The sequence below is a fragment of the Rhododendron vialii genome, chromosome 5a (assembly GCF_030253575.1).
Source record: "Rhododendron vialii isolate Sample 1 chromosome 5a, ASM3025357v1".
Lineage (NCBI taxonomy): Eukaryota > Viridiplantae > Streptophyta > Magnoliopsida > Ericales > Ericaceae > Rhododendron > Rhododendron vialii.
In genome coordinates this window covers 9158849-9173705 of record NC_080561.1, presented here as the reverse complement: position 1 = coordinate 9173705, position 14857 = coordinate 9158849, and the positions used below count along the sequence as shown (strand labels likewise).

General features: G+C 36.8%; 4 protein-coding genes and 1 non-coding gene across 7 annotated transcripts in view; 3 read left to right on the top strand and 2 right to left on the bottom strand.

The window, feature by feature from the left end:
• On the top strand, positions 1-3736 carry LOC131325705 (uncharacterized). 2 transcript variants are annotated; one of them, XM_058358110.1, is made up of 4 exons: positions 1-326; positions 399-620; positions 1317-1694; positions 3396-3736. In XM_058358110.1, exons 2-3 carry the CDS (start codon positions 567-569, stop codon positions 1689-1691), a joined length of 429 nt encoding a protein of 142 aa, XP_058214093.1. In that variant the 5' UTR covers positions 1-326; positions 399-566; the 3' UTR covers positions 1692-1694; positions 3396-3736. The 2 variants fall into 2 exon arrangements, 1 of the variants encoding a protein (XP_058214093.1); XR_009199792.1 differs by lacking the exons at positions 1-326; positions 399-620; positions 3396-3736 and adding an exon at positions 1053-1234 and having other exon boundaries at positions 1317-1448.
• Positions 3737-6292: 2556 nt separating this feature from the next.
• The window catches only part of LOC131325700 (probable glutathione peroxidase 2), an 88607-nt gene continuing 80042 nt past the window's right edge, over positions 6293-14857 (bottom strand). Inside the window, exon 6 of the mRNA XM_058358103.1 lies at positions 6293-6453. Within this exon, the coding sequence (XP_058214086.1) occupies positions 6421-6453 (33 nt within the window). The 3' untranslated portion in view covers positions 6293-6420. The remainder of the gene's footprint in view (positions 6454-14857) is intronic.
• Positions 8912-10994, top strand: LOC131325697 (uncharacterized). Its single transcript, XM_058358100.1, has 2 exons — positions 8912-9090; positions 10290-10994. The coding sequence occupies exons 1-2, from the start codon at positions 9022-9024 to the stop codon at positions 10836-10838; spliced, it is 618 nt and encodes a 205-aa protein (XP_058214083.1). The 5' UTR covers positions 8912-9021; the 3' UTR covers positions 10839-10994.
• Positions 11288-13471, top strand: LOC131325713 (isoleucine--tRNA ligase, cytoplasmic-like). Of its 2 annotated transcripts, XM_058358119.1 has the most exons (3): positions 11291-11516; positions 12625-12710; positions 13120-13471. In XM_058358119.1, the coding sequence occupies exons 1-3, from the start codon at positions 11475-11477 to the stop codon at positions 13256-13258; spliced, it is 267 nt and encodes an 88-aa protein (XP_058214102.1). In that variant the 5' UTR covers positions 11291-11474; the 3' UTR covers positions 13259-13471. The 2 variants fall into 2 exon arrangements, with proteins under 2 accessions (XP_058214101.1, XP_058214102.1); XM_058358118.1 differs by lacking the exon at positions 12625-12710 and having other exon boundaries at positions 11288-11516.
• LOC131328111 (small nucleolar RNA snoR100) lies at positions 11752-11859 on the bottom strand. Its single transcript, XR_009200393.1, has one exon. It is a non-coding gene; the product is annotated as a small nucleolar RNA snoR100 (small nucleolar RNA).

Genomic DNA, 14857 nt, shown 5'->3' with positions numbered 1-14857 from the left:
AGATGTTGAAGCTCTATTGCTGGGGATATTTTAAGTTTAATTTTTTCCATTGAATAACTAAATAATACTATTGTGCCATTAAAGTAGCTCCTAATAGACGCGGACGTGGCATATCACGCGGACTAGAACTCCAAAGACTTGTTGAAAACAAAGGGAAACTACTTGTTCCCATCCCACCAGAGTATCGTGCTCCGGTGGGGACTTACACTTCTAAATTGGCCTCTAAGATTGGTGTTGAGGTTCGTGCACAAGTAGAAGACCTAAGTGTTAAAAGTTGGAAGGATGTGGATGAGGGTATTAAGGCACCGTTGCTTCAATCCCTTACGGTACTTGCAATACCTATTTATTTTTGTAACTAATAGCACATAGTTAATGATTACTATCAAATCTTTTTATAGGATCAGTTTGACTTTGAAGGAGATCCAATTGATGTCAACAAGGCAATAACATCAAGGTGTGGGTGGAGATTGAGTGATTACACCCACAGGTTGTATGAGAAATTCAAAAAGCTTAAAGCAACCAAGGGGGAAGCGTATGCAAGAAGTCAACCACCTCCTCAAATTGCCATGGAGCAGTGGACTCGTTTGATTGAAAAGAAGCAGACAAACAAAGATTGGCTGGTAACCAAAACTTTTACCATTCTATATTGTACTTGTTTCAATGTTTGGGCACTCATGATAGTTAAAGAACACTCTAAAACTTGAATCAAGTATCAGGCCTTGAGAGTTGACCATGGAGTGACTATGCACTTAGACTTGGATAACATGCTACAATATTTTTTAGTTGATCAATAAGAAAAATTGTCATCTTAGCTTTGGCTGGTTTGCCTTGTTGTAGCTTGGTTTGTACTAGTTTTCCTTTACGTGTATGTTCATGTCCTCATTTGGGGCTCATTTCTATGTTTCAAGTACTGAATTTTCTTATTTTTTGTTGGTTGTTGGTGCTTGAAGTTCGATTAGAGAAAAATATAGAAAATATATGCAGTAACAAGACAAAGCACAGATGCGGGACGAAATCTCTAGCAGTTAGAGTACATGAACATGTGCGTTTTTTCATTTCTCTCTTTACGTTTGATAAGCTCATTGGCATGCTAAATTAACCTCTTGAATATGAAATAACATCCCAAGCTCTAAAAAATGAGGGTCAACTGCCTAAATTGTTGGAGTTCTATAAATCCACTCACTATAATGACGACACGGGCGAGTGGATTGCTCCAAAATGCCAGAATAAGTATGTACGTATATCAAGTAATTTTTGTGGATAGAAAATCAGTGTTTCAATTTGCTTATGTTGTTTCAATTCATAAAAACTGGTAGGAGGAAATGGTTCGAGTAGATGCTGCACTTAATCAGGAAGGTGCTGCCCCATTAACAGGGGAGCAAATGTCCGTCACGGTGCTAAAGAATAGACCAGGTTATGTGAAAGGACTTGGCTTGAGGCCTTCGTCATCTATTAGGACCACATCTGAATCTGCCCTGAAAGCACTTGGCTTGAGGCCTTCATCCTCTGCCACGACCCCTGAATACGTGTCAGGCCTCGAGATGAAAATAGAGGCACAAAATGAGACCATCGAGAAGCTTTTGGAGGCAACTAGGCAGCAGCAGAAGATAAATGCTAGCATGATGGAGTTTCTCATTGAAAAAGGGTACACTGGACATGTTGGGAATGCTGAAACATCATCTAATGATTGACTGGTTAGTAGAATTCATTTATCCTTTTCAAACTCTTTTCAATGAACTCATATATAAGTAATGCAATGGTTGATTGATTTAATGTGGTATATGACAGATTTGGTGCAATTTTTTGTTTTATATATTCATGCAATTAGTGGATTTAGTTGAACTTCCAAGAAGTGTCAGGATTGAGATGTTTTTTGTCCATGTCCGCACTTTGTAACTTATTAAAGCTATCTAGTTTTTCAGATTGGTATGTTGGTTGTTATAGTTTCTGCTTTTCTATTATATGACATCCTGCTATCTGGTGCTTGGTGGTGCCAAGTCAGATCCTTATTGTCGCAAGCTAGCTAGGTGATGACATTTGAACTACCTTGGAACCCCACATGAATGGCCAAAGTAGGGTATGGGCAGTCTCACGTACATGTTCGTGGTATCTTCCATCTGATAGAAAACCTTGTTGCCATGATATAGATGGTCAAGGTGGGCCTGATCAACCTCGCATTATAAGGTTAACCTAGGGTGTTGTAGATCTATTCTGACCTCCAACAATAAATCATGTTGGAGTTTGTCCCACATCGTTTAAGTATCTCCTCCAAAAACTAGTATATATATTAGCCTGGGCGGCCTCTCCAATCATTGCCAATTGGCTTTGAATTGGATACTTTAGCAAATCACTTAATTTTCGATTACTCAACTCTTTGTCTGGATATTTAGAATTATGCCAGCTTCAAGTGATTGAACTGGCTAAAACCAAAAGGTCATATGAGAAAGGCAAAGGAGAAAATATAGGTAAACATCTATGCCTAAACTCTGTAGTACTTTCAGAATTCAAGCTATCTTCCACCAACAATAAGCCCACAAGGTCCTAAATATGGAAATAGAAAGAAATCCAACAATGAGTGAGTTTGACAGTGATTTCCTAATTGGATTCGTTAATCTTCAATACTTATTGAACCAATGTCCCTTTGTTTCCACTCATTCCAATTTCCCTTGCAAACAATGGTAATTGGTAATGACAGTTGGTTTGTAGAACCCCTAAAACTTGTTCAAGAAAGGTCCAGATTAAATACTTGTGTCTAGAACTCGAGTGGTACTCTACATAAGACTGAGCATCATGCTTCTAACCTTTTTGTTAGAGGTCAGAATTCTCTTGGCAGTTACAAGTTTGGGCTCCAACCTCTTTTAGTATTCAGGTTTTATGTTCTTTTCAGCCATTGGTAGCTCGCTTCTTTACTGTTCCTAAACTTTCTGTACGTAGCTGTAAGAAGCATCACCATCCCTTCTTTTTTTTTTTTCCTTCTCCATCCAAGCATATGTCTCTAGCGTCCTCAAAATTTTCGATGTCTCTGGCGCACTAGGAACTCCGTTGTGTGAAGGTACTTTCAGCTTCATGTTGGGCTTTGATTGAAGTGCTTATGATAAAAGACTTAATGCCATTGTTTTCCCTTTCCTAGCTGATTATATTACAAAGGTGGATCGATAACTATCAGTTTAGTATTTTTTATGCACTTTTTGCTCATTCTTGAAATGCAACTGCAGAGTAGTGGTCGAGTCTTGCTAGTTTCTTTACTCGTGGTGTTATTTAGGATTATGCAATGGTACGTGGATTATGAATCTTTTGTGCTCTTCATATTGTGCAAGTGTGTATATAAATATATAACTGCATATTTGATGGTTTCTTACTTTCTTTGATATGTTTACTTTTTTTTTTCTTGGCAGCGTGTAAGATCGATGTTCTTTTTGGAGTTTGTGGCTGTGGGAGATGGAATTCAAAGAAGGATATATTGCAAAAGTTGGCCCCGAGGTGGTGTAGTATTTTGGAAAGATCCATCATGCTTTTTGAAAATCCTAGAGCATAAGTAGTGGTAAACTTGATATTTTGTTTCCTGGGGCTAAACTTTGTTTTGATGGTTTGAAGAATGATGTTTCCTAGGGCTAAACTTGATATTTTGTTTCTTGATAGTAGTGGTAAACTTGATATTTTGTTTCCTGGGGCTAAACTTTGTAGTTGAAATGATTTGGCTAATGATACACAGTAATGACAATTTGTTTACTTGAAAGTTAACAGATTTTTGCTATTTATGGTTATGATGGTCCATGGTTGTATGAGGTGGTGATAGATTTTAAATATAAGTAGGGAATGTATAAAAAATGTTTGCAAGAAGAAATATTGATGGCTTGCAATAGGCTGTTTTTTTGTTGCGTATATGTAACATTAGCGAGGAAAAAATTTGTCTCTAAAAGCCTACAATGGGCCGCTTTCTGCTAGGAAATTACTTTGGCAGTGAGGAATTTATTCCTCACCTAATATTTTTATTCATGTCATGTCTAGTGTTTGCGCGAGGAATTTTTCTTTTTTGGCGAGGATTTTTTTTCCTCACAGATCATTTTTGGCAAGGATTTTTTTTCTCGCCTATTATTTTCATTCATGTCGTGTCTAAGGTTTTGGTGAGGAATTTTGCGTTTTTGGCGAGGACTTTTTTCCTCGCAAACTATTTTTTGGCGAGGAATTTTTTCGTCACAAATTGTCAACAATTTGCGAGGAAATTATTTTCCTCGCTGTAAGCTTCTGCGACAACGTTTTAGTGAGGAAATTTATGATTTAGCGACGAAATATTTTCCTCGCAATAGGCTGTTTGTGTTGTAGTGAGTGTTGAATGGAAAACGGCATAGTTCCCATTAAATGATTGTGAGAAACACATTTCAACCGTTGAATTCCAAAACTAATGATGTGGCGCGCCGAGAATAAAAGGTTTGACAAGATGTGGAGAGGGAAAATGTTATTCACCTCTCATATATTCAAATAACATGAACTTGTTTGCATAAATTTCAGAATTTTTGTATGCATATATACACTATTCTATATTTTACGAAAATAGCAACAACAAAAAAAAAGCTTTTATTGGTTTGAGACTGGTACAAAAGATTATATATTAGGGTACATAGATGGGAAAATAGGCAATTTAGAAGGACTCTCTTTAAGGTGTTGTTCACTGTAAAGTCTGCTTATAGTGTTTGGGTATATATCTAGGTTCGAACAGGTCTCAGTTGTCCATCTGTTTATTGTTGAGATGAAATTTAAGCCGTTCATTACCGAAATTGAATGGCCCGGATGGGTCAACACGGGGACATCAGGCTCCTTGTCTTATATGGAAGAACCTTTGTCCTTCAAAAATGGGAATTAAAGAGAGTTGCAACTAGGTCCGAGCTCTTGAGGAGGAGTGTCATTTTGGATTTGAACCTACCAATTTGCCCCCGTTGTTCCCAGGCTGCAGAAACTCCAAACCACCTACTCTTGGTCCAGTGGCGGAGTTACGATTTTGACCCGAGAGGGCCAATTTAACCGACATATTTTTATCTAAACGTACAATCGATATAACATTGAGCTTTTGTTTCCAATGTAATACATTTGTACATTGAACAAATTCTAACCTAACGCAGGTTATTTGCTATAACATTCACACGCTTATTTTTTGTTTATGGAAGAAATTGAGAAATGGGAAAATATAAAGTAACATGTTTTTTTTTTATTAAATCAAGAAAAATTATTTTAAGATTATAAGAACATATATTACACTAATAATATCAATAATAATCGAAATTAGATATCACATTCGTTGACACTTAAAAATTGAGGGATCCAGGTTTGTCTTGGTCTGCCCTTTTTGTCCCAGAAGGTTTCGTAAAAGATTATGCTATGGTGGAGCATTTATTGGATTAGCCTTGCATCCATTTCCAATTAGTTATGAGCTGGTTTGATAATGTGGCAGTTTTCTGGGCTTGTTGCCTATGCTAATGTTTTGCTCCTCTTATCGATGTACCCTTGGCGATTCTTAATATATTTCCTTTGCAGATAGAAAAAGAAAGGCATCGGTACTGCTAGGGAGCATTGCCTTTAACACCATGCACATGGCCATCCATAGCTAGCGAATCTCAGGACACCTACAGAGAGGCCGAAACTTAGATTCCACCAAGTGCTATGAGCGATAAAAGAGTAGGTTTAACCCCACCAAACGGACACAGAGACTTGATCTGAAGCATTGAGCGACAAAATAAAAAGTGCTTACACATTGATACGACCACTTGCAATGAAGATCTTCATTTTTACACAGTTTTCACAATGAAATACAAGGCTCATTTTAATATCATTATATAATATCTTTATTGGGTAGAAATAAGCTTAAGGAGAAGGTGCATCAACCCTTTCCCAAATCCTGCAATAACGGGAGTCTCGTGAACCGGGTTTGCCCTTTTAGAAGGTACATAACACTCAAGAAGAAACATAAAGAGGGAGTGAGTTATTTTGTTACTATGATTACGGAATGTCTGCGTTAGCTTTAGAGATCCACTATACCAATTTTTTGGTGTAGTGATGTACTAAATATTTGTCAGCCGTAGGATTGTGGGAGAATCTCTTAGCATGATCCTGCAGCTGAAAAAGACTTGGCTTGTCAAATTAAAAAGAGTCCATTAGCTAGGCTATTGTACACGCCTTGAGCGAAATAATTGGGAGGTCTGCAGGCCCTCCCGGTCTCGTTGATATCATTGTTCTTGTTTCGCAAAATTGTTTTGCTAATTAAAAAAATAAACGTATGAAAAGACTCTTTTATATTAACAAAAAAGATCTCAACTCATGCAAGAATTAAAAAACACGAACCAATCATAATCCGTTTTGATACAAGCAAAATTGTTGCTAGGGCAAACAGAAGTTTAATTCTATAAAGGAGGTGAGCAGAGTTGGTGCTCAAAAAGATCCCAACAGATTCTCTATCTCTTTCTGTCAAAGAAAAAAAATTACAAAACACTAATCAGCTGCGACTAATGCACTTCAAGAGTCAACCATCAGGCAACAAAGAACTAAACATAAGGAAAAAACTAAAGAGCACACAAATTTACGAAAACACTTGCACACTAAGTTGCCCGAGTGGGGGCGGAGACAGAGGAGCAGAGAATCATAGAAGCTCCTCATTCGGGAGTGCCACAGGGAGCATTTAGGAATAATATGTGAAAATATAAATACATAATGCAATAAAATGTTATTATTCGTCATTCTGCTAGTGACCAAGTAATATTATGTTTATACAAAGTACTTGAGCAGATTAAAGTTAATATTTTCTATTATCTTATCAACACTTCATATTATCTTGCTTGGTATATTTTATTTTTGTATCTTTTGGAATTTTATATGCATAAGAGGTTCTATCATAGTTGGGAGCGGATTTCTTTCTCAATGGTAGTGAGGTCCCTGGGAGAGTCTTGACTTGTGAGCGTGGGAGCGAGGTTCTGAGGTGGATTCGCCACCCACATAGGAGGTTCCTGCAACTAAGTTTATACACACACTGACATGGACCATCCATTCATGTGAGTGTGTAAGCGTTCGTGTAAATTGCATATGTCCCTTGCAAGATTGATAAACAAAATAGCTAAATATACACAGACAAGCATAGGGGCTCAAACCTCAATTTCAAGGGGAGATCTAGATGTAGTTGGAGCGTATCTCTCGACAACTTTTCCTTCTTTGTTTACCAGAAACTTAGTAAAGTTCCACTTGATGTCATCTCCTAAGGCCATCCACAGTGGTATAATCAAAAGTCAGTTGTTGCTAAAGTTAACAATATTTGTTCAAAAAATGACTCACAATGGTATAATCAAACTTAGCAACATCCTTAGAAATAATCAAATTTTGGACTTTGGATAATCAAAACTAGCAACCTTTTTCAATAATCAAAATTTGTGAACCCCACACTACATAAGTTAATTGGTTCCAAAATTTATATACGCGCGTATTTCAACTAGTATTTTCTTCTTCTCTTCTTCACTTGCTCTATATTTTTTTCACTTCAACCACAAATTGTTTCTCTTTTTTTTCCTCAAAAAATGAAGCTCATATTTCTCGATCATCTACAATTTAACTCATCGTTGCCGGATTAAGGTATTTCATTCTTTTTTCCCGTTTTTATTTTAGGCTGCATTCTTATGAATTTAACTTAAATCTGAAAATTGTCTTTATTTGAATTTTTTCCCATTTGTTAGTTTTGCACCAAATTTTTATGGGTTATTGATTCGTCTCGACTAGAGGAATCAGAAAAGTATTTTTTTTATTACTTTTACCCAAGTATTTTGAGAACTAATCACTTTTTAGCAAAAAAAAAGAGAGACTTTTTTGACTAAAAAATGGTTATTCCTTTTTTGTTCCTCCCCTATGGTTGAGCAAATGAAGAACCTTGCAAAAAAAAGAAAGAAAGAAGAAGAACGTTGCATTCTTTTTCAAATTCAAGAACAAGTCTGATTTTTTTTGAAAGATTAAGAGAGTGGTGGATTTGTGATATAGGTTATAGAAATAGGAAGAAAAAAAAAAGTTTCGGTATAATTTTGATAGATAACACTAGGAAAAACACCATGTGTTCGATATATTTTTGCTCAAAAAAAATGTAATGGAGGGAAGTGAATGGCAGAAAACAGATGGGGAGAGAGAGATTGTGTGAAATTGTAGTGGACTCCTTATTTTGGTTATGAACTAGAAGTGACCATTGTAAACCTCAACATTGTTATGCTTAGCAACCTCTTAAATGAATAATCAAAAGCTGACATGTCAACTTTTGATTATCCATTTTTGATTATACCACTGTGGATGGCCTAATAAGCCTCCTTTCTCTGATTTTAGGAACTTGAATATTGGCGCTCCATTCTCTCCATTCACCTCAATCTATACGAGCCAAAAGATTAGTCACGATAATTTTGCTTCTTTTTAATGTACGGATAATTTTATTTGTTTCCGAATCCAAAACTGATTTACAAACGTATGAATAGTATTGTGTGTCACTGAATAAACACAAAATATGCATACAATTCCATGACGTGTGGACACAGGTGAAGTCAGAAATTTAATTAAGTGGAGGCAAGTGAAAAAACAAAGTTAGGCGGTGTTTGATAACCTTTTTATTTTCAGTTTTTGATTTTTATTTTCACTTTTTTGAAAACTAATATAAAAAACTTGTTTGGTAACATGTTTTTACTTTTCTGTTTTTATAAAACGTTTTTAGAATTTCTGGAAATTATGAAAATTAGAAAATGGAGTTTTACAATGTTTTGAAAACAGAAGTACGGGTTTTTTTTTCATCCCGACGGTCGAACATGAACTCAGTCCAGAGAAAACGCTCCTCTCCCTCGCGATGGTCTCTCTGGAGATGGCATCTGGTACGGCCTCTCTCTCTCTCTCTTCCCCCTTCCCCTCTCTCTCAATCTGGTCGCCTGTAAAACCCTAGGATATTCTCCATCTCTTTGGGTTTGTGTGGGTAATCCATTTATACTCGTTCCTTTTCTAAAACTCGAATTCTCCACTTGTATGTCTAATCTATGTTCTCCTTATAGATTATTGAAGAATACAAGTTTATTCAACCCTTTTGAGAAGAAGGTATGTATTTTGTGCCTACAATTAGGTTTCGGCTATTGATTTCCTTGAAATTGTGGAACTATGTATAAGAGTGTAATTGTAGAACGAAGATCTCCTCCTTCCCTCACCCAAACTACATCAATCAATTAAGTTTGACTGAACTATGTTCAGTTACCATTTAAGTTTCCGGTGGATTTGCGCACTCTGATAGCTAATTCTTTCATCTTTGGACACATGGGCTGGTTTTGAATGCTGACGACAGCTAGCTTTTGAACATTAGTTAATCAATTCTTTTATTTATCCCCTTTCATATTTGTTTTTCATGTGTGCTCTCGGTGATGTGTGATTCATTACGGTTCACTGCACTAGAGCACCTTTCCTGAAGCAATAATTTATCTGGTTTTGTATTTGTTTTTCATGTGTGCTCTTGGTGATGTGTGATTCATTATGGTTTGTTTCCTAATATTTGAATAATGTAACGCCATTAGGGCAAGCTATAGGGGTAATCAATTTCAGTTTGATCAAATTGTCGTTTGGATTTTCCGAAATTTCTGTTTGCAAACGCAGGGGGCATGCCACTGGTGGTCTAACTTTAAACCATTGCCTTGAAACTATGCTTGTGTAGTAGAAAGCATGCGGCAAGTCACTAGTGGTCTGACTTTGAACCTTGACAAGTTCTTTCTTGCAGTTTTATCTTTGTATTTTGTTTTCTTTAACAACCCAAGTTCCAATGTGATTGTCATTGTTTGAAAGTTCAAGAATTTTTTTATTGCTTGAATGTGAAAAGAGTGCTGGAAGATCAGTTTTTCAATCCCGCAGTTTGTACTAATCTGGTTTGAAACTCCCCTCCCCTCCCCTGCCTTGGCAGTATTGTGTTTTTCATTTGTTTCTAAAATGGAGTCTTGTATGATTGTTTGCTTTTTGTTATCAAAAGTAGGAAATGGCAAACAATGAGGTTATGGAGGTTAGTGGAGATAGTTGTGACGGCCCATGGCCAACTAGAAATGAGAAAATCTTCACGCTTTGTATTATATTCAACAGCTTCAACTCATTGAAAGCAGACTCCGGTGTTGGTTGGGATAGCACACTTCTGACCATTACTGCTCCAAACGATGTTTGGGAAAGACTTTTCAAGGTAGAAATTTGTTATCGACGGTTCACTTTAGTCATGATAGAACATACTATTATATTTCAACTCACGTATAATAATGCCATGATAGGTTAATAAAAATGTGAGGAAATTCAAAAAAAAGGGGATGCCATACTACCATGAGTTGTGGCGCATATTTGGGGACACGTCTGCCACTGGAGTGCATGCTCACCCTTCAAACAAAGTCCCCTTTGGTAGTGATAGTTCAGATCCAGAATCCAAGATAATCGATGAGCCAGAAGTTGAAAGTGCTGGTGGTTCAAAGACCAAGCCCAAGGCTAAAAATAAGAAGAGAGATTCCATTGTAGCAAACATTTCAAGTGCCTTAAGCATATTTGTTGAAAACGGAAAGAGGAGGGTTGATGTAATGGAAAAGAAATTGCACTGCTCCCATCCCGACTGTAGTGGGGTGAGTGAAAGTATGACCATAGGGGAAATGGGTATTGGCGCTCTTGCTGCCGGAATGAAAGAGTGCCAAGCATTGCTTAATACTATGGAGGACTTGGATGAAGATTCGTACAATAAGGTTTTGGAGAAGCTGCATGGTGACGTTCTTTGGAGGCAAATGTTCTCGGATATGCCTGAGAAAAGGAGAATCGCTTGGATCAAAAAATTTTAGACAATCTTAAATTCCGAAAAGGACTTGAATTTTTGTTAGGTTTTTCATAAGTTATTATAATTATGTTTTATGCTCCTGTGAGGTTGATGTTTGGACACTGAAATCGTTTTTTCTTTCTAGAATTGTTTTTGAGCTGAAAGTCTAATGAAAGTACTTCCCTTTTTTCACTGTATTGTGCCACAATTCAGCTCCTTTTGTTCCATTTTCATGCTTTCCATTTGTGGTTGTTTCATTACATTGATGAGGTGTGGATGTCAAAGTGCTGGAATACTGTTTCACAATGCTGAAATTCTATAGCTTGAGTTTGCTGCTCTGAAAATTCTTGTTATTAACATCTTCAAGGAGTTATTTGACTGGTTTATTTTCCTTGGCTTCCCCCAAACCTAGAAAAATAAACTGCTTCTTATGACAGAAAAAGTTGAATGAAATTTATCTGTAAGGTGGTAAGTACGTACTAATTAAGTTTGTATCCCCCTCACATTCTCTCAACTTCTTATACTTTGTGATTGCATATTGCAGGAAAAGCGCTTCCACAATTGGCTTGAAAATGCAAGAGACTGGGCTGTTAGTCGTAGTAGATTCTGGGGTACGCCACTTCCTGTGTGGACTAGTGACGACGGCGAGGAAACAATAGTAATGGATTCCATTGATAAACTTGAAAAGCTTTCTGGTGTAAAGGTTAGCTCTCTTGTTTGGCTATATCAATGTCTAATTCTTATCAGTCAAGTCTTAACATGATTTTGTATACAACAACATAATAGAACCCATCTAGTCTCCAATCATTGGGGGTATGGGCGGGGGATGATTGGAGACAGACTTAACCTTTGGCAATAGATGCACAAAGTGGCTGCTCTCAGAATACCACTGAAACAGTGGCCCCCTTAAACCTCGAAGAACAGAGGATCTACAAGGACGTTTTGTTGTAGAACCATGCCCCCAAATCAAAGCCAAATGACATCAGAGAGGGCAGGCCTAGAGACCCAAATCAATTTATGTGCACATTACCATGCTTCCTTCATTGATAGTCTAGAGCATCGGTATGCACAAAACGTTAACCTACCCCAATAAAACGTTTATAGTTGTACTGTAGTAGTCTATTTGAATGGTCAGAGGAGGCGAGGAGAATAAGGGACCTGGAGAAGGGAGAGCTGTGCATAGAATAGATCAATAGTTGTGGAGTACATATGTGACTGGCTGGGGATGGGTTTTGTATAATCTGCATAAGTCAGAGAGAGATGTCTTCCCTTTTCAAATTATATTGAGTTTCCTTGATGGTTGTTTTTCTTGTAAAATCCCCTTTTGTGATTTTATTTCCTGTTTTGGGGGTTTTATATTGAAAAAAAGAGAAGAATAAATTTACAGAAAAATGCCACATAAGAGAGAAACGATAAGGAGACCTCTAATTTGAAACGATACTATATTGCTATAGAATATAAAGATAATGGAAGTGGTATCTCCATCTTCTGTCTATAAACGCTAGTCTAAATTGTAGAATGCTGCTTTTGTATTGTGTCAAGTCTTTTTAAGAAATGGATATGCAGTCTCAGAATGGCATGAGAACTATTTCTGCATCTGGTAATTGGCAATGCTGATTCCGTCTTGTAAAATTTCTCTTTGTATGTTCTGACCTTGGATTCTTGATGATGGAAAATGTTCTTCGCCTGGTTTTGTAACTCATGCTTTTTTAGTTCCATATTTTTTTGTGTATTTTTCCTTTTTTTGCCATATGAGATTTATTTAGCTTTACTAATTGCTTGTCTTTTCTTTCACTTACATTTACAGGTAGCTGACTTGCATCGTCACAAAATTGATCATATCAGTATCCCGTCAAGTCATGGCCCTAGTTTTGGAGTGCTTCGACGCGTTGAGGATGTAAGAACACTAAATCTGTCTTCGAATTTTATGGTTCCTCGTTTTGCAGTTTTTTCTCTCCAATAGTTAACTTGTAGAGGATGCCATCTAGTCACATCTCTAGTCTGAATACTTGATTTCATAAATTGCGGAGCTGGAGGTTATAAGTGTCAGTTTTAGTCTAGAAAAGCTTTGTTTGCTGTTTGGGGAGGTTTTGGTCATTGAGCAAGATTTTTTAGAACTTTTTTCATGCTCCCAAAAGTGAATGCCCCACTAATTTCAAGCTCCAAGCCACAGAATGCATAACTTAAGTGAATGCCACTAATTTCAAGCTCCAAGCCACAGAGTGCATAACTTAAAAGCATGTTCTAGCTTTTATAAACATTTTTGTTTTGTTTTATGTTGTAGAATTTGTGGTTTGTGGTTTCAGGTGTTTGATTGTTGGTTTGAGAGTGGATCGATGCCATATGCATATATCCACTATCCATTTGAGAATGTTGAGCTCTTCGAGAAGAACTTCCCCGGGCATTTTGTGGCTGAGAGGTTGGATCAAACTCGTGGCTGGTTAGTTTCTTGTCATTTGTTTGTGTACTTAATCAATCTCTATTTCCCTTCTTGTACAAGGGTTTCTATCCTGCTAGTTCCTAGATTAGGGCTTGTGAATTTGGGGTAGTTGAGTGACTTGAGTCCTACTACCACAGCTATCCATGGGTGAACACCGTAATCTTCATTAGTAGTTCCCTACATCACGGCGGCTTCTTAATGAAATTTATATTACTTGTGATGACCCAACCAATATAACCGCTGGAATGAAACATCAAAAGAACAATACCGTAGTTGAAACATTCTCCGAAATCAAATGGTCATCAAATGTAAGTAGGATGAACAAAAATGATTTTTGCTCAACAGGGAATATACTTGGAATTAACATAAGCAGAAATTACATTAGTGTGATTCCTACAAGATTTTAACATAAGAAATGTTGAATTCCAACGAGTTTTCACGTCAGTTTTGATTTGTTTTTGTTTAACGTTGTAACTTACACACAATCCTTCAAATTCTTGTTGCCTAGCTGGGGAAGTAGCAATAAAAAGAATAGCATCTCTAATTTTTTCTATTTGTGGTCCTATATGTTTCAAACCATCTTGCACAACTAAGTTAATGATATGGCATACACATCGCACGTGAAAAAATTGTCCAGCATGAGGAGTAGTCAAATTTTGTTTGAACAAATCAATTGAACTGGTATTAGCAGAATGGTTATCAAAAGTAATACTGAAAACTTTATCAACAATTTCAAACTCCCTAAAAACACCCATATACATTGAAAAATATTCATAGCATTATGAGGATACTCCATTAAACGGAAAGCAATAATTTTTTTATTCAAAATCCAATTGGAGTTTATATAATGAGTTGTCACAAAAATGTAACCAAGATTATTTCGACCACTCCACAAATTAGAAGTAAAAGAGACTAAACTACCAATTTCCGCAATTTCACTAATCAAAATTCTTCTAACTTCAACAAAAGCTTTCAAAGAATCACTTCTGGTTGTATTTCTAGAAACTTTCGAAAAAAGAGGATTAAGATAATGTTTGACAAAATATTCAAATCTAATATCATCACCAAACATAAATGGTTGTTTTGCTGCAACTACGTAACGGGCCAATCCCTCTCTCATACTAGATTGAGAATATACGAAATTCGACGTACCACCTACGGAATCAAAACCACCAGATTCACCACTGACTTGGCCAACTACGGTATGTTTAAATTTTTTATGTTTGTTTTCTAAATGTCGTTGAAGATGCCCTACGCAGGTATAATTATTTGGACAATAATTACATACAGCTCTAGCTCCTATATCAATTCCCTGTGCATTTTTAAAGTTTTTAACTATGGTTGAATGTCTCCATACCTAAGAGCGACGCCGTGTTTCACCAGACTGGGCCGATTGGCTACGGCCTGTTACGCCTATAGGAGTAGAACCTGCTGCAATGTTTGAAGCAGCTTCACCTACAGACTCCCTTCCCTGTGGTAGAGTTGGTCCATCATCACCCGAGTCAAGGTTTAAACCCTCATTGTCAAAATGAATATTTTCAGGATCCATCTCCTATAAAAAACTGAAAACAAAACAGAGAAAATTAGTACACTAGAATATTAGT

What these genes read in the sequence shown, in the direction of transcription:
- LOC131325705 (XM_058358110.1), top strand. Translation starts at nt 567, where the DNA reads ATGGAGCAGTGGACTCGTTTGATTGAAAAGAAGCAGACAAACAAAGAT. An exon ending in AGACAAACAAAGATTGGCTG is followed by an intron (nt 621 to 1,316) that starts GTAACCAAAACT and finishes AAAAACTGGTAG; the next exon opens with GAGGAAATGGTTCGAGTAGA.
- LOC131325697 (XM_058358100.1), top strand. Translation starts at nt 9,022, where the DNA reads ATGTCTAATCTATGTTCTCCTTATAGATTATTGAAGAATACAAGTTTA. An exon ending in TCAACCCTTTTGAGAAGAAG is followed by an intron (nt 9,091 to 10,289) that starts GTATGTATTTTG and finishes ATGCCATGATAG; the next exon opens with GTTAATAAAAATGTGAGGAA.
- LOC131325713 (XM_058358118.1), top strand. Translation starts at nt 11,475, where the DNA reads ATGGATTCCATTGATAAACTTGAAAAGCTTTCTGGTGTAAAG. An exon ending in AAAAGCTTTCTGGTGTAAAG is followed by an intron (nt 11,517 to 13,119) that starts GTTAGCTCTCTT and finishes TTGTGGTTTCAG; the next exon opens with GTGTTTGATTGTTGGTTTGA.